This window comes from Chiloscyllium plagiosum, chromosome 3, assembly GCF_004010195.1.
Source record: "Chiloscyllium plagiosum isolate BGI_BamShark_2017 chromosome 3, ASM401019v2, whole genome shotgun sequence".
NCBI lineage: Eukaryota > Metazoa > Chordata > Chondrichthyes > Orectolobiformes > Hemiscylliidae > Chiloscyllium > Chiloscyllium plagiosum.
The window spans coordinates 92,620,896-92,645,062 of record NC_057712.1 but is presented as its reverse complement, the minus strand read 5'-3'; the positions used below and the strand labels follow the sequence as shown (position 1 = coordinate 92,645,062).

The following is a 24,167-nucleotide window of genomic DNA, read 5'->3' as shown; positions in this document are numbered from 1 at the left end:
TTTTTTTTGTCAAATTTTGGCTATTGTATATTTGAGCTAATTGTATATCAATGTTTATATCTGAGAGTTTTGTTTATTTTTGTAAACTTGTAAAAATGTTAAATTTCTAATAAAAATATCTATTAAAAAAAAAATTGCTTGATTTTCTGTAATGCCATTGAATTTACTTCTGGTGAGTCAAATGTGTAAGAAGCGATTACACCATCCAGCACTTTTTACCAACATTAACTTTCTCAGACTGAAAATTGTGCATATTTACTCCATTGTTTTCAGAACAACACCATAAGGTATTTACCAAGCTGGAACTGTATTCTAGGACAAGGTGAGCACTGCAGATGCTTGAGATCAGAGTCAAAAAGTGTAGGGCTGGAAAAGCACAGCCGGTCAGGCAGCATCCAAGGAGCTGGAGAGTTGACATTTCTGACGTAAACCCTTCACCACATTCCTAATGAAGGGTTTATGCCCAAAAAGTCAACTTGCCTGCTCCTCGGATGCTGCCTGACTAGCTATGTTTTTCCAGTGCCACACTTTTTTGATTGCAATTGTATTCTCATCACTAAGCATCTACCAGTCTACCCATAGAGAATTCTTGTGAAATATAGGTGTATGTTTCCAATATTGGATGAATTCAGAAGATTTCTTATACTCCTTCTAAACCTCCAATTTTTTGATAATTGTTGTATTTAATTTTCTTATGTGGGTGAAATAGAACTGCAAACATCCCCCTCCCAAAAAAACTTTGAGAATTAATGCCTTTTCATTTTAAGATCACTCAGACTGCATAATGAATTATCTTGCTAGTAGTTTTGTTTTCATATTATATAATTAAATATGAATTATACTGTTATTTGTTATATTTCTTTTGGATCATTTTGACTGGTGTTGTATAATCCTGTTAGGCACTGCATAATCTGGCAGAATGTCCCTCTAATAGAGAGATAATGAAAAATGAGTTAGGATTGGTGAGCAATCTTGAGAGACTACAGAAAAGGTAAGTGACTTCTACCAGTCGTGGAAAATTCTGTGCATTTGAGAGAATTGTAACATTCAATGTAAGTTCTAGTTTTCAGTGATAGCTATTCTTAACATGCTTTTAGTATGATTTTTGGAATTACCATATTTAAAGCTTCTAAACTTTTAAAAATGTCACTAAATTTCTATTTCTTTACCTATCGGCTGCATTGAATCTAGTCATTAGTTCAAGTGTAAAGGCAGAAATTATATAGTTTATTTAGGCGAAGTGAAAATTTTGACTGCCATCTTCATGTGCAGTATATAGGCTTGCCGACTGTTTTGGACAGTCTTTGCTCCTTGTGTTTGTTGTTGCCATTACATACAATTATGATTAGGCTGTTTTTAAGGAATAGTTATGGTGGCCTTTTTCTTCACATAGCATAATGTAGACTTGTGCTGGATTATTCTGAGGCTTTTCCACCTTCGCATTGCTCAGGCATTAATATTCAACTTGGATGGACAATGTATAAATGACAAAGCAACCATTGTGAACTTTCACCTTGATCTTCATAAAGGTTAACAGCTTTGATGTTTGTTTTATTTCTTCTTCCTTTGAACACAGATTCTCTTTCCCATTTTGATAACAGTGAGCCAATGCCAAAACTTAGAGCAGATTAAGCTACATGGCGTTGGAATGATGTAGACAAAATCTCTTCCTCATATTGCACCCTTCTATCTCAACTAAATGTTTTGGATTGTTAGAGAATATGGTACTTCACAAACAGCTCAAATGCAGCCTCAATTAATTGTTTGCTGTGCTCGACAACATGGAATTGGAAACCCACCAAATAATTTTTGTGTTTATTATGATGATGCTAGCTGTCTGTCTGAGATACAATTAGGTTGAGGAGAACACTTTCTTTCAGCTAGTCTAATTACAACTACTTTATTTTCAACTGAAGTCAAAAAATATGCCCTTAATGTCTGGAGATCCTGTATTCACAATTATTGGTGCAGTTAATTCAGTTCAAGTCAAAACGAGACCAAAATTCTGAATAGGAAATTTTCCTCTTTCAAGTTCTAGTTCAGATTGAACACCCACTGTTGCATGTAACTGCAAACATGAAATGCTAATTGTTCAGTAATGCAATCAGCATCTCTTTAACTGTTCCATCATAGTGCTTCACAGGAGGCTCCCAAGCACTGAGGATGTCACCTAGACAGGGGACGAAACGTCTGCAACACAAATTCCCAGCTCGGCGAACAGAACCACAACAACGAGCACCCGAGCTACAAATCTTCGCACAAACTTTGACTTTTCACTCATTTCACATTCCATCCAGAACTGAGAAAATTAACAAATGTCTGTCATTGTCACTCGAAGATTAGCTAAAAGGAGTTGGAGAAGTCAGACTTATTTTCACCTATTCTTCTTTCTCAGTGGCTTCTGGTTTTAATTTTTCCCTCTGAAAGAAAATTTAGCATTTGGTCAAGCTCTGTGGAAGTGTTGGTGGCATCAATGTGTCTGTTTAACCTGCATTGTATTCATCATAGCTTTGTTCTCTGAAGTATAGTTCAAGCTACTCTTTAGTTACTCATTTATAAAATTGTGAAATGTTGATGCTTGTATAATTGCCCATTTTTGTGATAGGGACGACACATCAGAAGGCATCAACGTTTTGGCAACAGAAATTTATGAACTGTTGAAGAAGCCTGTACAGACTGTCAAAGCAAGAATTCATAATTCTAGCAGTACAAAACGTGTGCCAGCCCAGTTTTTCGTTAACAGCACAATTAAGAAAGCAAAAACAATCACACTACAAATAGATGGACTACATAACATGGTGAGAATTGATTGAATTATCTCTGCTTTCAACAACACAGAAATTTAAATGATTAGTTTGGGAAAAATGTGCAAATCCTATTAAAATAGTTATATTCTCTCTCTCAATTTTTAGGTTTATTATGTGAAATATGGTCTAATGAGTTTTGAGCTTTGAAATTCTTTGCAGTTAATAATTGGGACTTCAAGAGCAGTATTTTAATAGATGAGAAGGCAGTATCAAATGGTTTGTAAAACTTTGTTTCTTTGTGCAAATACAGTTTTTTAAAAATAGTCAGATATTGTAGATTATTCAGAGAATTGTGTGAAGGAATTCCAGAGCTTTGGAAGAGAATATCATTTATAACTCAGTAATAGCATTCTCGCTATCAAGTCAAAAGATTATAAATCCACTCCAAAGACTCGGAAAAATGTAGACAGACACCTGTGCAGAACCATGGATCTTACTATTTGAGGTACCATGTTTTCCTTTTCAGGTGAACTTGAAGATCTCATAGTATTACACAAAAGGTCAGTTTTTTTGACAACCTAGCCAGTATTTATTTTGGGATCTTGCAGTCATGCTTTCATATTCTGATAATTACTATTTTTAAAAGAACTGTATTATGTGTTTTAGTATTACCTTCTTTGAGAGAGTTTATAGAAATTGTAGATCAATGCAATGCTTTGACTTAGAATCTTTCTATGAGAGTTTATCAGATTTTTAAAAAATAAGTAAATGTAATATGTAATTTTCCAACTATCTGGTCCAAGCAGAGAGCCTTTCCAACCAGCAGTGCAGACCATAAATTTGTGCGTGCATGATTTTCTGACCATCAAAATTAGTGATGAGAAAAATTACCTATTGTAAAAAGAAATGTACGTAAATGGTTCATGTCACTATATAAATCTATAATTGCATTAAAGCAGCAATCAACAATTCTTAGAATTGTTCCCTCTCCCAATGTTAAAGTGAAGTGAATAGGGTTTGCAAGAATAATTGTTTTCAGCATACTGGCTACATGTGCAGTCTTGACGTCATGTTGTGGCTGTACAAGGCATTGGTGTGGCCACGTTTGTACTGCATACAATTCTGATTGCCCTGCTATAGGAAGGATGTTAGTAAACTGGAAAGGGGGCAGAAAAAATTTACAAAGATGCTACTGAGATTGAAGGGTTTGAGTTATAACAAGAGGTTAGATAGGCTGGAATTTATTTCACTGGAGCGTAGAAGTCTGAGGGATGACCTTAAATAGGTTTATAAAATCATGAGTGCGATAGATAAATAAGGTGAATAGCCAAGGTCTGTTCCCCAGGTAGGGGAGTTTAAAAACTAATGGGTTTAAGGTGGGAGGTATGGTGCATATATGGAACAAACTTCCAGAACAAGTGGTAGAGGCGAATACAATTACAACATTTGGATTGATACATGAATAGGAAAGGTTTAGGGCAATATGGGCCAAACGCATGGGAATGTGATTAGTTCAGTTTAGGAAACATGGTCGGCCTGGACAAGTTGGACCGAAGGGTCTGATTCCGTGCTAAATTACTCTAAATTAGTAAAAGATAATACTTTAGGAGTAGTTTTCCTATGAGAGGTAACTTGCAATGTATAAAATCACTGGAAACTGTTAACCCAATTGCATGCTTAACATGAGCTACCAGTAATAGAGGGTCAATATTCCTAGCCTCAAATTATTTCCAAACTTCAGATCTTAAACTTATAAAAATGTATTTCACTCATTGAAAATTACTATACGTAGTTAGCATGAACAGAGATACTCTGGTGATTGAGTAAAAGTGGAATTTGGAATCTGTTAGTTATTAAATGCAGGGGCTGAGATTCCTACAAGTGATACCTCTCATCAATATTTTATTGTGTTTCATGTCCGATTGTATTTTGTGATAGCAAAATTAAAATATGCTGATCGTAAACCTTTTTTTCTAATATTTTGCAGGATAGCCAAAATATCTGTGAAGAAGCTTTATTAAAAGTTAATGGTGTCATTAGCTTTACATTCCAAATAGCTCTTCAGCGTTGTGTCATCAGAATCTATTCTGATCTTAAAGTTGAGGTGAGAATTTTAAAATTTCTGGCTGATTTTGGGCTTTAATCTCTGATTTGGCATGTTTATTACTGATTCTAATATCTGTATTGAAGTCCCATGCACACACAGAAGCAGTAAACACATATACTTCTCTGATCAGAAACAGCTAAATTCATACCCAGAGGCTGGTGAAGGTCTGCAATTCATTCCCAGCAACTGTAGTAGAGAAACCCTTGCCACATTTAAAACCTAATTTCATATGCACTGGAAGTGCTGCAATTTAGAGTTAACAGTGGGATTATGCCATATAGCACTTTCTTAGCATGAAGAAGATGGGCTGAATGGGTTCCTTTGCTGCTGTGAATGTGCTATTATGAAAGTAATGTGGAAGGCTTCTTTATTTATGTGAACATACCTTGAATATTTGGTCCTGAAGATGTTCTTGGTATGTATTTACAGGAAATTAAAGCAGTAATTCAATTTGATAGATTGCTCAAGTTCCATACAATCATAGAAAAGACGTGGCACAGAGAGAGAGGCCAATCATTCCATTGTGTCTGTGCTGGGTGAAAAGTTGCATTGGTACATGGCGTGTGTACTGATGTAGGAGAGAAATCATAAACAATTAGGAAGGTAAAGAGGAATAACAAAGTTAAATTATCATGGAATGTAATGAAAAGTATTAACATGGTTTACCATTATAGAAATCAAAGGAGGAGATGAGGATAGGAATAGAACCACTAGCTACTAATGGATAGACAGGATAAAGTCCCAGCAGCAATAACGAAATGATAGAAATATTAAATAATCAATTAGTCAAAGTTGTCAGATTTGCCAGATAGATAGATCAGGTGGGCATGAAATCAGAAGAGATTAGAAATAATTAAATTAGTAAGAAATATTAAATTTATCAAATTCAGATAATATCCCTGATCCAGATAGCTTGCAATCATACATTTAAAATAATCTGGGACAGCGATAGTTGCAGTGCTATTGCACATATTTAATAATTAATTTGATAAAGTTGTAATGGCAGAGGAGTATGGTCGGCTAATGTCTATCTCATTTCTTAAATAGAGATTTAAGATGCTCAGAGAACCATGCATCAGTCAGTTTACCTTCAGCTGTAGGAAAGGTAATGGAATCTCACTGAAGAAAATAGAAAAAGGTTTGATGAAGTAGCCAATTAGAAATCAAATAATGACTTCAAAGGACATTCCTTTACACAGGCATTGGTGAGAAGAACAAACTTTAGGTTTGAGTGCAATTAAAAGATAGTCGAACACATGAGAAAAAAAGAGGATTAATGCTAATAATTTAGATGAGGAAGAATGGATGAAATGAAGCATAAATGACGTGGGCTAGTTGTGCCAAGTAGGCTTTGATCATTTTGTGTTTTTACAAAATTTGTTGTGCTGCACTTATCAATCAGAGGAAGTCTGGTAGCATTTTTCTGTCAGCTGATCAGACAGTTGCAATGTATGATGCAATTTATAATTGAAGCTCATGGAAATAAAAAAAAGGATAGGGTTATAAACGGATGATTGATCTGCTACTGTGCATCTTGTGCATGTGCCAAAGTCAAATTTCATCATGTTCCCTACCCTTCCCACAGTGAATACCAGACTTCTGAATAACGAGGATCTTTGTTTTGTGTATAATTGTAATGTGTTTTATTTCACTATCGTGCAATACCACATTATGTACGTATTTTTATGTGGATGTTTTTAAAACATCCCTTTTTATTTCATTATCCAGATTGTTTTAAAAAGAAAAAGACTTGCAACTGTATAAGACTAAAATACACAGAAGGAGGCCATTCAATCCACGTCTGCTCCACCATTCAATGAGATCATGGTTGATCTGATAATCCTCAACTCCACTTTCCCGCCTTTTCCCCATTACTCTTGATTCCCTTACTGATTAAAATTTTGTCTCAGCCTTGAATGTATACTCAATGATCCAGCCTCAACAGCCCCCTACAGTAAAGAATTCTATAGATTCACAATCCTCAGAGAGAAAAATTCCTCCTCGTTTCTGTCGTTATGTGTAACCCCTTATTCTAGATATGCCTTTTGGTCCTAGACTCTCCCATAAAAGGAAACAACTTTTCCGCATCTACCCTGTCAAGTCTCCTAAGAATGTTTAAATAAAGTTGCCTCCCATTCTTCTATTTTCCAACAGTACAAGCCCTGTTTACTCAAATCTCTACATAAGATAGTCCTTCCATTCTGGTATCAACCTGGTGAACCTTCGCTGGACTGCCTCTATTGACAGTCTATCCTTCCTTAGATAAAGGGCCCAAAAGTATTCAGAGCATTTTACCTAAGGGCTGACTAGCACCTTGTACAGTTTTAGTAAAACTCCCTATTTTTATTCTGCATTTTGTTTGAAATAAGGGTCAATATTCCTTACCTATTACCCAGTGTAGTGGGATGTTAGCTTTCTCTGATTCATAGATTTCAGAGTCCTCGTCTATCTGTTCTGTAGCTTTCTGAAATCTTTCTCCCTTTAAATAATATTTAGCTTTCTATTCCTGCTAAAGTATAAAGCCTCATATTTCCCCACATTATGTTCCAGCTGCCAAATTTGGCTCACTCACCTTAACCTGACCATATCCCACTGTAGTCATCCTCACCACTTGGCTTCCCACCCATTTTCATATCATCTGCAAACTTGTTTATTGTTCGTTCATGTTCCTTATCCAAGTCATTTATATGTTGTAAATAATTGTGACTCCAGCACTGATCCCTTTGGCACACCACTAATTACAGGTTTCACCTTGAAAATGCCCCTCTTATCTCAACTCTGTCTCCTATTAGTTAACCAATCCTCTGTCCATGCTAATGCACTATCTCCAACACCGTGAGCTATTCTCTTAAGTGGCCTAACGTGTGGTACCTTATCCCAAACATTTCTGAAAATCCAAATGTGATATTCACTGCATCTTATTTATCAATATTGCTTTTACTTTCTCAAATAATTTAGTAAATTTGTCAGACATGATATCCCCCTTCATGAAGCCATGCTGATTGCTTGATTGTATTATACATTTCTAAATGCTGTTTATAAACATCCTTTACAATAGACTGTCACATTTTCCTAATAACAAATGTTAAGCTAACTGGCCTATAATTACTTTTCTTTTGTCTCTTTCCTCACTAAATAAAAGTGTTACATTAGCAGTTATTCAATCCTCTGGGACCTTTCCAGAATCTAAGGAGCATTGGAAGATTACTACCAATGCATCCACTATCTCCAAGAATACAGTTAAAAATCACACAACACCAGGTTATGGTCCAACACAACACCAGGTTATTTGGAAGCACTAGCTTTTGGAGCGTTGCTCCTTCATCAGCTGCTTGTGGAGTAGGACCATAAGACACAGAATTTATAGCAAAAGATTACAGTGTTATGCAACACATTTAACACTCCACTTCCAACACCGGTTCCTCCACTCCATGAATACAGTTATTGATGATCATCCACTTAATGTCATTTTCCCACATAAATGCCATATTCCTGGACATTATCGACATATTTCTAAATACTAATCTCTACTTCCAAGCCCACTGGTAGGGAAATCCAAAGATTCGCAAAGCTCTGTATATAAAACAAATCCTCACTAATGACTTGCCCCTTACTTCGAAATTGTATCCCTGATCAGATCCGCCATCTTAACCTTCATCTACCCCGTATTTAAATATTTTGGAGGTTTCAATGAGATTATTTCTCCATCTTCAAAACTTTTATGAATACATGACGAATTTCCCCAATCTCTCATCACTTGGTTAGTCCACTTTCCTGGGAACAGGTCTGTTGAAACTATCTCAATGACAATAAACATTCTAATGCAAGGGGACCCCAACTACAGTGATGACTCTAAGTCAGTCTAATCAATATAACTGAAGCAAGACTTTGCTACTCCTGAATTTAAATCCTCTTATGAAAAAGGCTCTCATACCATTAGCCCACTTAATTGCCTTCTGCACCTTCATGTTAGTCTTCAGTGACTAATTAATATGGACACCGAGGTTCCTTTGTAAATCTAAACTTTATAATCTCTTCCCATTTATGAAATACACTGAGTATCTGTTCCAAGAAGGTAACCTCACTGTTGTGTATCCATGAAGTAGGAAACCACTTTTTTTAAAATAACACATTTAGAGGTGGTCACACCACAGTTCTGATGAAGGGTCACTAGGCCTGAAATATTGACTCTGCTTTCTGTCCAGATGCTGAGTTTCTCCAGAAATTTCTCTTTTGGATTTCCAGCTCTTGCAAATTTTGGTTTTATTCTTAAAACAATTATGTGGGAAACTAATAGCCATTTGGAAAAATATGAGTTGATTAGGAAGAGCTAGAATGACTTTCTTCAGGAAAAGTTGTGTTTAATAAACTTACCAGATATTTTTCAAGAAGTAACAGAGTGTTGATGAGGGAGGGTAATGGTATTGATAATAGGTGTATATGGATTTCAAAAAGGTGTTCGATACAGTACCACACATCAGATTTATGAGCCAGGTTATAGTTATTGGAATAAATGGGACAGTAGCTACATGGAAACAATGAATAATATTAATGGATGTTTTTCAGGTTTGTAGTGGACTTCCTTGGGGTCAGTCCTGGGACTCCTGCTTTCCCTGATTAATATTAATGATCTAGATCTTGGTGTGCAGAGGACAGTTTCCAGGTTTGCAAGAGATGAAAAACTTGGAAGCATTGTAAACTGTGAGGAGAGCAGTGGAAAACTAGAAAGGGATATTGACAAGTTGTTGGAATGGGTGGCTAAGTGACAGCTGATGTTCAGTGCAGAGAGGTGAGATAATGGATTTTTATAGAAATAACATGGGAGATATAGTATAAAGGGCACTACCTGAAAGGGTATGTGGGAGCTGAGAAACCTGGGTAAAGATATGCATAAGTCACTGAAGGTGACAGTGCAAGAGATGAAAAATTACAGTGAGAAATTAATAAAGCATACAGCTCCTTTGTTTTATTTATAAAGGTTAAGTCACTATGACTTACCAGACCATAAAGTTTTCAAAAGTTAGAGGTGCTAGATAAAATACATAAAGAGAAACTGTCCCCCCTCATAACAAGATCAAGAATGAAAGGTAAAAGATGCAAGTTATTTGCAAATGAAGTAGACGTGATGTGGAAAACATATAGCAAGGAGTAGTGCTGCAAGTGTGGTGGAGACAGGTTCAATGGAAGCATGTAAAAGTGCATTAGATGATTATTTAAATTGACACCATATTCAGGATTATAGAGGGTGGGGGAAAAAAAGAGAATGGCACGGAGTCATAATGCTCATTAAGAGAGCCAATGTATTCATGATGAGCTAACTGGCCTCCTTCTGTGCAGTAATAATTCTGAGATTCTTATAAACATTAATGCCCATGAACTGACATAGAATTGTAATAATGGCATCCTGTTTGCCATGAAAGTATTGTTTTTGATGAAATGGCCTTGTGAACAACTTATTTTTGTTACATATCAAGCAAATCAATTTCATACAAAACAAGTTATTTTTCACAACTAAACTGAATCGTTTGTAATGTTTTTATTTTACAACAGTCTCTTGCGTCAGCAATTACAGCAACAAAAATATTACAAGCTTATCAAGTTGTGAAAAACAAGGATGGAAAAGAGGTAAAATGAATATATATTACATATAATGTTGTTTTGAGCTATCCTTTCATATATTTGTAAGCCACATTACAAAGTGCTGCCTGAGCTTGTGGAGAAGCTAATCACCATGAAAAGAAGTCATCAATGCCAAATATGAACTTCTACACTTGAGTTTTATGTTACTAACCTCTTTAAATTTTATCTAAAATTAACAGTATGGAAGACCATGCAAGAAGGGCAAGTCAGCATGGTGCTCAATGAAAATTGCATCACGAATCATGTTTGTTATACATAAATTCATTTGAAAACTAAAACCAAAAATGTAAATAACCAGGTTCAATGATCATATAAATATTTATACTGTGTATCTTGTTTTACAGGATATCATTCCTTTTTGCACCAGTAATGCAAAAATAGTAGAAAGTCTGAATTTGCCTGATTATCTTCCTGAGGATGAAAGCCCAGAAATACAGCATAATAAAGCTATTTCACAAACTGGTGCAAAGGAAAACACAAATGGAACTTGGTTAAATGCAGCTGCAAACTTTCTAACCAAAACTTTCTACTGGTAATAAACAAATTATAAAAGTTTTGGGGATGGCAAGTGTTTTTCATCATTTGTGTTAAATAGATACTACTGGTGGCACATGGTCATAAACATTTGGTTAGGTTTCATGTGTAACTTAATTAAACAATACTTGTCTTTGTACCTTTTCATTTGAATTAACATGGGTTTGGACATCTCTACTGAATTTATTTCCTGAATTTCTATTGTCGTCAATTCTATTGTATTGGTTATCTAAAAAAGTTTGTATTATTTTGATTAATGTTATAGGAACAGTACTGTTGAATTGTTTACATTGTTACTATTGATTACAAATTGTTATAAAATAATCAGTATGGTTCAGAATTAAAACTTTAATTCCAAAATGGAATTAAAATATATATTTAAATATTGCATTCCATTCTTACTGAATGAAAGAGCAGGTTTCATGGAACAATGTTTACTCCTATTTACGTTCTTGACTCTGGTATGAATTAATTCTTTGACTATAATGCATCTTAAAAAAGTCTAAACTCTTAATTGAAAAAATGGTTTTCCCCTAATCCTACTACTCTACATTCGGTCTCAATGATGTTAATATCAAGATTTTGATACTTAAAACATGTATGCTTCACAATGGCCAACGAAAGTAATGATCAACCATTTGTAGACTTCATTGACTGTATCTTCAAATGATTATCATACTTTAAAAATCATAGGAACTTTCATCAATCATAATTGGTTTTCAAGATTACTGTTGTTATTGAGTGAAAGTGGTGGAAGGAGTGAATATTTGTGGATGTGGTGCCAATCGACCAATCCTGGATGATGTGAAGCTTGTGCATTGTTGGAATTGCACCCATCCAAGCAGATAGGAAGTATTGTCTCACATTCCTGACTTGTCTTGTAGTCAGATGTTTAGTTACTTACTACAGTATTCTTAAGCCTCTGACCAGCTCTTATGGCCACTGCATTTATATGGAAAGTCCAGTTGAGCTTCTAGTCAATGATAACCCCAAGGATATTGATCATGGGGATTCAATGATGGTAGCACCATTGAATATCATGTAGCAGTTATTAAATTGTCTCTTATTGGAGATTTGTTTTATTCATTCATGGGATGTGAGCATCGCTGGCTGGCTGGCCGGCCAGCATTTATTCCCATCTCTAGTTGCTCTTGAGGTAGTGTTTGTGAGCTGCCTTCTTGAACTGTTGTAATCCACCTCCGTCAGTTGACTCTTAGTGCCCTTAGGGAGGGAATTCCAGGATTTTGACCCAGTGATAGTGAAGGAGTGGTGATATATTTCCAAGTCAGGATGGTGAGTGCCTTGGAGGGAGACTTGCAGGTGGTGGTGTTTCCTCACTTCTGGAATTCAGCTTTTTAGCCCATGTTTGAATTGGCTATAATTAGGTACAGCTAATACTCTTCAACACTCAAGAACATTTGTCAAGAATCTACCTCCTCCACCTTAAAGATGCTCAAGTATGCTGCCTCAGAGGTTTTACAGATTCCATCCTCCAAGAAGGTCCCTTCTCCATATGTTATTCTGAACCCCTCTCTCATTGTGACCCTTGTTCCCAGTAACTGAACCATCTTATGCTACCCAAGTGACATCCCAACAATGCAAATAACAATGCCAGCAGAACGAGGGAACTGTGAATTTTATTTAATAAGACAAACAAGGTATTAATTGGACAATGTGTAATTTTGGAAATTATCATTTAAACCCTTTGTAGAGTGGGAGTTGTATAAAAGGCCACAGTCACAACATCTCTCACCAAATTAAGTAAATAACAGGCACAGTTTTCTAAATGTGGCTCGGACAAGGCATTCTATAGAGCATGAATAATATTTCTAACTGCCCTAGCTAGAAATTTACAACTAATTGAAAGTGAAAAACTGGTGTTGTGAAACCAATAATTCCCCAGCTCCTGCTGTTCTAGATCTATAAATAGGTAACTGTATGATGGTAATGTATAATCATGTCATCACACACCTCTGGGAATTGCTGGGACTTAAATCTGGGCCTCTTGGCTCAGAGGTAGGGACACTACAACTGCTCCCCAACAGCACCTCTGAGTAGACAGGTTATGACACACCTCTAGAGCAGATAAAAGTTAAACCTATGCCTCTGGTCGTGAGGTAGGGCCACTACTAATGCACCTCAAGAACCCCAATGATAACTGCATGCTGTTTAAATGCATTTACAGAATGCAGGAGTAATACATTGTCTTTGCTGAAGGATATGTACCACATTCAGGCCATTCCTCCAAAGTTGGTGTTGGGTGATTTATCTGCAATACTAACTTGTGCCAGCAACAATTTTAAGGATACATCCTAATGGTATCACACAAATTATTGATAAAGTTGAAAAGCAAGGCTATAACAAGGATTCCCTTGTAGAGTTCCTTCTGCAGAATTATTCACTCTACACAAATGCAATATACCTGTAGCTGAAAATTTGACTGCCAACCACACAGGAGAGGAGGTGCTTAAGATCATGAGTTTGGGCACAGTAATTGGTGAAATCAATCATAGAAAAGTTAAAAACCAGAAAACAACAAGGTAATTGGTAAAAGAACCAGAGATGATAGGGAAACTTGTGGTAATGCAACAACAATTGGTTCAGATCTGGAAAGCACAGCCCACATGTGTGCTGGAGACAGGTTCCATCACTACTTTCAGAAGCAAATAGCTAATTATCTGAAAAGGTTTCCAGAGCTGCAAGGGAACACAAGTTTTAAAATAGGCAGATCAGACTAGCTGAGTTGCTCTTGCAGAAAACCTGCATTCGATGGCCTAAATGCTATCCTTTTGTATCTTTATTCTTTCATGGGATGTGCACATTGTTGCTCATCCCTAGTTGCATTTGAATGGGATGGCTTACTAAGCCATTAAAGTCAAATTTAAATTAGAATGTGGCTGAACAATTCATTTACCTTAACTTTTAGTTAAATAAATTATAATTGAAAAAGCATAAAGGTTTGCAAACGAATGGGAAACAAATTTTCTTTTGTGAGCAGCATAAATCAACCAGCTGGAGAGAAATGAACTTGACTCATTTGCTCATCAAAAATAAAGTACAGCCTTCTATACAACTAGATAGTGCATTTATTGACATTTTATGGTTGATTTCTGATGAGCATTTTTTTGATTCAAACAATGACTTACATTCGTATAATATCTTACCCAGAAGGTACAAAGGCACTTTTTAAAAAAAATCAATCTGGCCATCTGTTTATACACAGCAGAATTTTACAAATGAATGAATAACTGTCGTTATTGATAAATATTGGCCATACAAAACTCCTTCCTTTGAATGGATTGAGCTTCAACTAGGTGTGTCGGTGAATGCACAGTATTTGTCACAGTGGTGCACTGGATTATCAGCCTAAATAATGTTTTAAACTCTGGAGTGAGGTTTTAATGTGTAATGTTCAGACTTCAGAAGTGCTTTCAAATGAACCAAGTTGAAGCGGAGTACCTACTAAAACTAGAATAATGTAACAGAATTCAATTTTCTTCCCTTCACTCTACATTCTTTTTCAGTGGTGAAGTTGATAACCTGCATAGATTTCATACTCCCAAACAATATTTGAATGGATGAATTATCAATTCAAAAATGTTTCCATCAGAGTTTGGACGAGCAAGGAAGGTGATGCTTATGGAGCAGCAAACAGCAGGAAAGTCCACAATCAGATCACCTACAGTTGTACTGTATGGTGGAGCAGGTTCAGGGAGCCACATATCCTAACCCTACAACTAATATGTTCTTAACGAAACAAGTTGGTCAGAAGTTACGGAAGAACAGAATGGATGCCACCTGAAACAGTAGGCTACAACCCATTATTTAAAGAAAAGAGGAGACAAGGCAAATGTTTCAGTAAGTATTATTTGAGAAAGCCAAGAACAAAATGACAAAATACAGACAATTACAATAAAAAGGCCCAAACTTTTACTCCTTCAAATACAATACAAGATGTTTATTTTCTGAAACTGTGCTTTTTATAGTATATATTGATCATCCACTTCATTTAAGCCATGCAGTTATCAATATCTAAAAAATACTGCCTATATACTCAATACAGATAGTTCACAGCCAACAATTAAATTAGACATTAGACACTTAGTACCTTCAAAAACTAGAAGATTTTAATTCAGATTTACCAAGATGTTTTCCCCAATTAACATTAATATTTAATTAAAAGCTAATGTTAGGTAATAAATCAACGATCAATAAAGGTAAGTGGTTGACGAAAATCCACTTTTACGATTCAGAGGGAGATGCTCATCTTATTCCTGCTGTTGGAAACAGCTTTAAATGTGATGTTCCTATGAATTAAACAGAAAAATTAACTATACAACACATACAGAAAACAAAAATTGGAATCTGTCATCTTACAAAAGTAGATCATGAGGTGCTCAAAGTTTCTGTTAAATTTTCAGAGGCTAGCCCATTGTAATTTTTTACATTCATTTTTCAAAAACTCAATGCTTTTCATTCATAAATATCCATGATTAAGGCATTACCATGATGGACAAAGTGGTATTCACACAGATTAATACAATGCAATATCACTAATAGCATTAAAAGTGTCTTGTCATTGTCGTCTTTTACAATTCATTTTAAAATCCACAAATCATGCCTAATGTTTTAAATAATCTTCCCTCTACATTTTAGTATGACTACTATATTTTATTTTTCTTAAAATCTATTGCTGTTAATTTAAAAGCAAGCATTCAATTTTATAACGTAATGATCATATGCTCTCCCTTCTTATTCCTGTCATTTTCAAACTATTTCCAATTACTTCAAAATAAACCCATATTGCTCAGTTCTTAGAACTATCTGGCAAACCAGATTATGGCAGTGTCAAAGACTCCTCACTGTAAATATGAGATATTGACAGTGTAAAATATATTATTGAAATGAACATATATCAATACGTAACAAAATGAACAATTTAAATGGTGTAAAAAGTGCTATTTAAAGTAAACTTTTTTAGGCAATGTTAGTTCCCAAAATAAACATTAAAGTTTGTTACCAAATGTTATCACATATGTAAATAAACAAATTAAACTTGCTGTCACAAGTTTTGTAATAATTGTGTTAATGTAAAACTTCCAATTAAAGGATGATCTTAAAATGATGCAAACAAAATCTGCAGTTTGAAATTCAAATAAGCAACTTTAGGAATGAACAAAATAAAAGCTCTTAATTTGCCTGTTTCACCAGGCAATTTTACTATACTTGTAAATTATAGAAAATAAATTCAAATTAGGTTGATAATGAGTTTAGCAAGGGTAATTGACCCATAATACCATCATAGCAATGGAATAAAATCTAAAATATAGTAATATATTTATACCACAAAACTGTCATTTAATTAAGGTTCTTTTAATCCAAAAAAGACATACACCGGGTTTCAAAAATACTACAACAGTTTACATTAAAGCCTTTTACAGGTTCTTAAATAACCACCAGATTCTTAGTACAAAGGAGACAATTTTGTACAATGATACTGTAATCATTATCCTACTCTATTAACAAACAAACACAACATTTCCAGAAATTAGAACTATTCAAACTAGGAGTAGTCAGTTAGTAGATCTAAGCCAGGGCAGCAAAATTCCTGGTCCGAGCAACCGGGTTCGAGGGAAATTAAGCCAGGATTCATACTTCTCGTTATCTGAAGTATGAATGTCAGGACATGATCAGGCTCTATTGTAATGTATCATTCCTTAAGTGGACAAACAATCTTGTCTTGCTGCAAAAATGACAACTTCCTCTAGGGCTGGGTACTGCAAGGACCTGAGTGCCCATAGAAACTTACCCCAGTGAACTCTTAGGAGAGGAGGAAGGAAATGAGAGAAAAAAAAGAGGGAGAACGGAGAGACTTGAGGGAAAATGCATTATAACTTGTCCCTTCTCCATTCATTTTCCACAATAATGAAACAGGGCACAGTTAATTAAAAAGACGGTTCACTTCAACACTACTTTTGTAAATCAATGCAGGAACATTATTTAACCAAAAACTTGCTGTCTTAATGCATCAAGCAGATAAAATAAACAATTAAAATTAGACATGTTAAACTACTACTGTTCGGAGAACTGTTCCTGGTTCAATTTGAAATTAACATGAAACTTAAATACACTTAATTCTCAAAGTTTGGGTGAAGATTTGTAGCTCGGGTGCTCGATGTTGTGGTTCTGTTAGCCGAGCTGGAAAGGACTAGCCACACTACCATACATCAGGAGCATTTCAGAACTGACAGCCAGACTACTGCGACCACTAGGATTTATAACAGCACACAAACCAACAGCCACCCTCAGACAACTACTCACAGAACGAAGGACCCGATACCCAGCATGAGCAAAACTAATGTAGTGTACAAAATCCCATGCAAGGACTGCACAAAACACTATATAGGACAAACAGGAAGACAGCTAACGATCCGCATCCATGAACATCAACTAGCCACGAAACACCACGACCAGCTATCCTTAGTAGCCACACACGCAGACGACAAGCAACATGAATTCGACTGGGACAACACTACCATCATAGGGCAAGCCAAACAAAGAACAGCCAAGGAATTCCTAGAAGCATGGCACTCATCCACAAACTCCATCAACAAACACATCGACCTGGACCCAATATACCGGCCACTACAGCGGACAGCTGAAACTGACAACCGGAAGCGGCAGGGACAGGCCACTATAAATGCTGGAGGAAACACCACAGAAGCGCTTCACAGGAGGCTCTCAAACACTGAGGATGCCACCTAGACAGGGGACGAAACGTTTGCAACAAAAATTTCCAACTTGGCAAACAGAACCACAACAACACTTAATTCTTTCACATTCCATTTCAATTTTATTTGCTTTTTTGCTCCTCTGCTGTTTAAAGTAGTTTCACAGTCAGTGCATGTATCCTAAGTATTATTGCGTGTAATTAATTAGGACAGAAGGGAGAACTTCATTTTAGCCTCACCAATCCATTTGCTGTCTTAAATTGTGTTTTAGTAAACAAATTTCTACAGATAAACAAAAATACAAAAGCTAAAATAGCTGCAATCAATGCAGTTGCAACTGCAAGTCTAAATCTTAGGTCCAAAGTACAGAGACCTTCAGCGAGCAGAAAGGAGTAATCTGTGGTAAATTTAAAATTATGGAGCACATATTGATATTGTATACTGCAAAGCATAGATAAAGCATGTGCTGTGTTACCAGTTGCTGTATGTCCTGGTGGATTAGAATTTTCTTAAGTCAGGGAAACTGCCTTGAAAATTTAACACAAACAGTGACTTCCCAAAACTCATTCCATCTTGCTGCTATGGAAAGGAGGTAGTGCAGGAGATTGAGGTGATGAATGTATTAGGATGGGAGTTGCATGTGACCCAGGATTACATGCAGAGTTGTGAGCAGTAGCAGCAATGCAGTGGGCAGGAATTATGATGGAAGAGAAGCTGTTGGTGGTGGTGCGAGTGTTTATAATTGTGGTTAAACAATGAAGGTCTGCATCCAAATGGTCCTGGGGTTGGGGGGGTGGAGAGAAAGAGAGAGAGAGAGAGAAAAAAAGAGATATTTCACAGGTATGCTATGGAGCTGGGAGAGGAGCAGATTTGGTCCTTTGTAGAATATTTTTCAGAACCTCTATCAAAGCTCTATACAGTTGCCCAGGACATTAGAGAACATAGTTGTACAGTAATAATCATTTTTGTTCACCTTTAGAAAGGGTATTATTGTTAAGCACTTCAGAGATGGCTCACCTGACCTAGAATGAATGGGTCATATGTTGAGGAAATGTTAAGCACATTTGTATAATGGCAGACTGGAGGCCTGTAACAGGCATGTGCCACAAGTTGCAGTGCTGGGTCCACTGTTTTTCGTGAATGATATCAATGATTTGGATGTGAATATTGAGATATAGTTAGTAAGTTTGCAGATGACACCAAAATTGGAGGTGTAGTGGGCAATGACGGTTAACTCAGAGTACAATGGGATCTTGATCAAATGGGCCAAGGAGTGGCAGATGGAGTTTAATTTAGATAAATGGAAGATGCTGCATTTCGGAAAGGCAAATCAGAGTAGGACTTATACACTTAATGGTAAGGTCCTGGGGAGTGTTGCTGAACAAAGAAACCTTGGAGTTTAGGTTCATAGTTCCTTGAAAGTGGAGTTGCAGATAGATAGGATAGTGAAGGAGGCATTTGGTATGCTTTCCTTTATTGGTCAGAGTATTGAGTACAGGTGTTGGGAGGTCATGTTGAGGCTGCACAGGACATAGGTTAGGCCACTTTTGGAATATTGAGTGCAATTCTGATCTCCCTCCTATCGAAAGAATGTTGTGAAACTTCGAAGGATTCAGAAAAGATTTATAAGCATGTTGCCAAGGTTGGAGGGTTTGAGCTATAGGGAGAAGTTGAATAGGTTGGGACTGTTTTCCCTGGAACATCAGAGGCTGAGCAGTGACCTTATAGAGTTTTATAAAATCATGAGGGACAGGGATAGGGTAAAGAGACAAAGTATTTTCTCTGAGGTCGGGCAGGGCGAGGGGAAAAATTTGAAAAGGGAGCCAAGGGGCAACTTTTTCCTCGCAAAGACTGGTGATGTATGGAATGAGCTGCCAGTGGAAATGGCGAGGCTGGTACAATTACAGCATTTAAAAAGCAATTGGATGGGTATATGAATAGGAAAGGTTTAGAGTGGTACGGGCCAAGTGCTGGCAAACGGACTAGATTAATTTATGCTATCTGGTCAGCATAGACGAGTTGGACTGAAAAGTCTGTTTCCATGCTATACATCTCCATGGCTGAAATGATCTAACAGGATCCAGAGAGATCTTGACAGGCAGGCAGGATGCTGAAAGGATGTTTCCCCTTGTAGGGGACCAGGGGACAGAGTTTAAAAATTAGGGGTCTCCCATTCGAGATGGAACAGAATTATTTCCTTCAGAGGTCTTTAGTCAGTGAAGTTCTCTTCCATAGAGCGCAATGGAAACCAAGTCATTATATATACTCAAGGCCAAGTTACATATTTGATTGTCAACAGAGTCCAAGGTTATGTGGGACTGACAGGAAAGTGGAAGTAAAGCCATAGTCATGTCAACCATCATCCTTGAGAGCAGAGAAGACGCAAAGGCTGACTAACCTATTCTTGCTCCCTATCGCTTTACTCAAAAAAGTGAAATGTATATCAGTTTTTACCCGACTGGAATCCAAACAGATTTTGCTAAATGGTGCCTATGCAAAGAGGCAGGAAATCTGATTTGGCTCGAAACATAAACACAGTTTGAGAAGCCCAATTTAAAAGACTACAGATAAAATCTTTGATTGAAATTTTCAGTGTTATTGATATAATTAGTCTCTGCATTATCTAATCATAGACAAGTTAGTTTGGTAATGTTGGTAGATCACTTAGTAATTGCTTTCCAGAAATTGTTAGTCCTATGTATATTTAGGATCCCTGTCCTTCAAATAATTTTGCATGGTAATCATGATATTTGACACCAGCAGTTTGTATTGGAGCAGATAATTATCCAAGGATTTAGAATCAGCTGTAAACTAAGATAGAGTCATCAGATCATCATGATACATTGCACAAGTTGCATTTGATATTCCACGAGTTTCAGACCTTTCTGTAACAAATACTTCAATGTAGGCACAGAACATTTAAACTCCTCGAGCAAAATATTAACAGACAAGAAATTTACCTATAGTTTGGAGTTACACGATTCTTCATAGCAATCAGTTTGGCATCTTTTAATTTTCAGAGTTGGAAAATATTTCATTTTAACATTTGCACAAAAGGGTGTAAATAAAATTATGCTTTTGTAGACAAGACCTGTAAAAAATTCAATATTGCTCATACCTTAAAAAGAATACTGCCTGCACAGACATTTAATTGGATCTGTGACTACTAATTACACAGCACATTTCAAAAAGTGAATCAGAAAAGGATAGTTTACTGTCACCTCCACATATAGCATAAGTCTGAATGGCTATAGCAATCTATATTCAATTCTTGACCTAGCTACCAGCTGAAGCAGAAAACAGACTGTTCCACCTAAGTAGGATAGACCCCCTGATGAAAGTAGCTACCAATATGGCTATCTGGGTAGGGTTGTGGCCTGGACCACCTCTCCTCCCAGCTGCAGAAGAAAATGTGAAGGGAAGTTAACAAAAACAGAAATCTTGTTGAAACATGTTTAAATACAATTTTTTTTAGAAAATCCAAGTGTTAATCCAGCTCTCACCAAAAAAATATACCTTTTCCTCTTTGTGTCTGTCCTTTCTCTCCTCTTCATCTTCTATTCCTCCATTTTCTTCCTCCTCCTTTTCATCGCTTCCCTGATATTTGTCATGTGTCCACTTTGGACTGCTGCTCGATTTTTTGAAAATAAATCGCCCACGTCCTCTTGGAAAAGTACCTCGCCCCCTTCCCCTTTTGGCCCAGTAATCCACCCCATCATCTCTGTCATCATGCTACCATGAAGAGAGAAAAGAACAGGAAATACTTCACCATTTTAATCAGGTTATTTTTTTTTGTTCTGGAATTCCCCCACCAGATTGTCGTTTACTCATACAGGTAAGAACAGCTACATGCAAACCTGTCATTAAAAAGTATACTGAGTACTGTAACAATCTGAACTACTACTACTTTAAATATGCATTAGGTCCAAGCTAACTTCATTAAATATACACGAGTAGCCATCAGAAATACTGGGCAAAATGCTACAGGGTGAGCAATCTTAGCTCATAAGAAGCTGAGCATAAAATCTGAACAAATATAAATATTTAAACACACTTGGAGCTGGCATAAACTAAATATTAAACATTCAAGAAGTATCAGCAAAGATGTCAATTATTAGAGTGGAAGCTACCTACTACTTCATTTCTTGATTAGAATATTTCATAATAACTGTAGCCAAAGCCCAGAAATGGTCTCATGAGAAAGATCTAGAGTTAACAATTGGCAACATTCTATCCACCCTTAAGACATGCCTTATTTGACAATCCATGCATAATAGCTGCAACAGTGAAGTTGGGAAACCATTTTTTACAATGTTTTCATTAAATGACTGAATATTTTCAAAATATAGCTTCAATTATTTTAAACTAATATTTATAAATCAATTTCAGTATTGATAGCAATGTGCACAGCCCCCAGGACTGAAGAAATATTACAACAGGAGCAGCAGATTTACAATATTCATTTAGCATAAAAGACAACAAAATCCCCACTTACTCCTAAGCAAACCAGTGTAGCCAAATCTGGGGGCAAAATAAAAAGCAACAAATTCTTAGAACAGATTGCCAATACCCACCAGGAAGTATTTCTTGCTCTTTGGAGTATATTCAGGATCCCACTCTTCCTCCTTGGATCGCTTTTGAAAATTTGGGTTTGCAGTACTGGTGGAAACAGTACTCGAACCAGAGAAGGTTCCTCTGGCTCTCCCTCTGCCGCCTCTTATTCGAAACTGCTAAATGGTCAAAACACAGAATCTATTAGATGCTTTTTCAGCTGCATTTACTTTCTAACATATTTTTCTGAAAGTAAATCAAAAGTGGGGGGGAGATAAAAGCTAGTCAAGGAGGCTTGATGGCAATGAGAAAACAGATCAGTCACTACTATAATTAACAATCCTGATTCAATGAAACAAAACTTAATATTTTCTGCTTTTAAAACTTTATACTCTTTTCTCTTCTTTGACCTTCATTGTATTCTACTTATTTTCTATTACATTACCAGATCATTTCAATGAAAGCCTCAGAACTTTGCGCCGTGGTTATAACTTATCCTGCATTCGCAAGAATTATTTAAAAATGTTTTATTTGAAATTGAACTTGTATAATATAAATTTGCAAGAATGAATCCTGAACCTAGGTTTATAAGAATGGATACCAAGAAGATTGCAAGGTAGTCATTTTAAAATTTCAGAAACCATCATTAGAGAGAGGAAGCTAGCAAGGACTGACTGAAAGCACAGGTTGCACTGAACAATTTAAAAATGTAACATTTGGTTGAAATAAATAACTGGGGTTACACTGCCATGGAACAAAAACTAATTCAAATTCAGCCAGTTTAACTAATGCTCCAGATACAAAATCCAATCGAATTTGAATTTGTTTGGGATGACGTCAAACCAATGAAATGATCCGATGTTTTGGGGTATAAAACCAGACATTTTGAACAGTTAGGGGGAGGACAGCAAAGAGCTGCCAAGCAACAACTACCAGCAGAGTAACTCTTTGAAAGGTACCTGTCCATAAGAAATTTGTGCAACAGGACACTGAAGTCGACGTAGAGAAATCTACAGAGAAAATTCAACATCCGGAGATGACAATTGGATTTGAAACTGATTTGTCATAAATTTAAGAGGGAATTTATTGGAACAGTATTGTAGAGTAGGAGGTAAAAGATAGGTTTAAGAGAAAGGAGTTGTAAATAACTGTTGTTTTAATTTTCTCTGTTGTACTTAAAGAATAAAACTGTTCATTTTTACTTTAAATAGCGACCTCTAGGATAGTTCTTTGCCTCTTAAAATTTAACAGATTACAGCATGAGGTGAGCTTCTCTGTGTGTCAGGTTGAAATTAGCAAAGGGGTTTACCCAGTGTCATAACAATCATAAACAAGATGAATTTACAAATTAAATTATGGGGGCTGGGTGCACTTTTATTTCTTTGCATTTCCAGTGGTAGGTGTCACAGCAGAAACATGTAGTAGATGATCCTTGTTTTGAAGAACATGGTCTTTGAAGGCTTAATGATTTATTAACATTTGTTTACCAGTATTTAGCGTGGCAACCTCTTCTTACTGATTTTGTGCTTTATAAACAGTTTTCATTATCTTATAAGTTATATAAAGGCTCAATATCATTGCAGTTTATACAAGGCTATAACTGTAAGTGTCTATAAAGATATTTCAATTTGACTCACTTACAGATGGATAGTATGTTTTCATTTCTGCTACATATTATTACGCCAAAAAATTATTTCTTCTACATACATTCGTATGAATCATTTGGAGCAAACAAATTAATGACAAATCTTAAATGCGTATGTTGCTAAAATACTGTGGCTTTGCTCACGTTCCTGGTCATCTTCCTAGTAGTGAAAAATATTTTTTCTCAAAAACAAAATGAACATAAATAATACT

The 24,167-nt window shown here is 36.1% G+C and overlaps 2 protein-coding genes across 7 annotated transcripts in view; one reads left to right on the top strand and one right to left on the bottom strand.

Annotated features, from left to right (window-relative positions):
- armc1l (armadillo repeat containing 1, like) overlaps nt 1–11,030 on the top strand; it is a 31,655-nt gene extending 20,625 nt beyond the window's left edge. For both annotated transcript variants that reach the window (XM_043686106.1, XM_043686111.1), the window contains exons 3-7: nt 900–991; nt 2,606–2,798; nt 4,735–4,851; nt 10,405–10,479; nt 10,839–11,030. In XM_043686106.1, the coding sequence (XP_043542041.1) occupies nt 900–991; nt 2,606–2,798; nt 4,735–4,851; nt 10,405–10,479; nt 10,839–11,030 (669 nt within the window). The remainder of the gene's footprint in view (nt 1–899; nt 992–2,605; nt 2,799–4,734; nt 4,852–10,404; nt 10,480–10,838) is intronic.
- Nucleotides 11,031–14,877: 3,847 nt separating this feature from the next.
- LOC122547397 (bcl-2-associated transcription factor 1-like) overlaps nt 14,878–24,167 on the bottom strand; it is a 71,943-nt gene continuing 62,653 nt past the window's right edge. For 2 of the 5 annotated variants that reach the window (XM_043686026.1, XM_043686033.1), the window contains exons 10-12: nt 22,334–22,489; nt 21,263–21,491; nt 14,878–15,335 (exon numbers count right to left, since the gene is read on the bottom strand). In XM_043686026.1, the coding sequence (XP_043541961.1) occupies nt 15,292–15,335; nt 21,263–21,491; nt 22,334–22,489 (429 nt within the window). In that variant the 3' untranslated portion in view covers nt 14,878–15,291. The remainder of the gene's footprint in view (nt 15,336–21,262; nt 21,492–22,333; nt 22,490–24,167) is intronic. The other 3 variants (XM_043686045.1, XM_043686040.1, XM_043686050.1) reach the window with 3 other exon arrangements.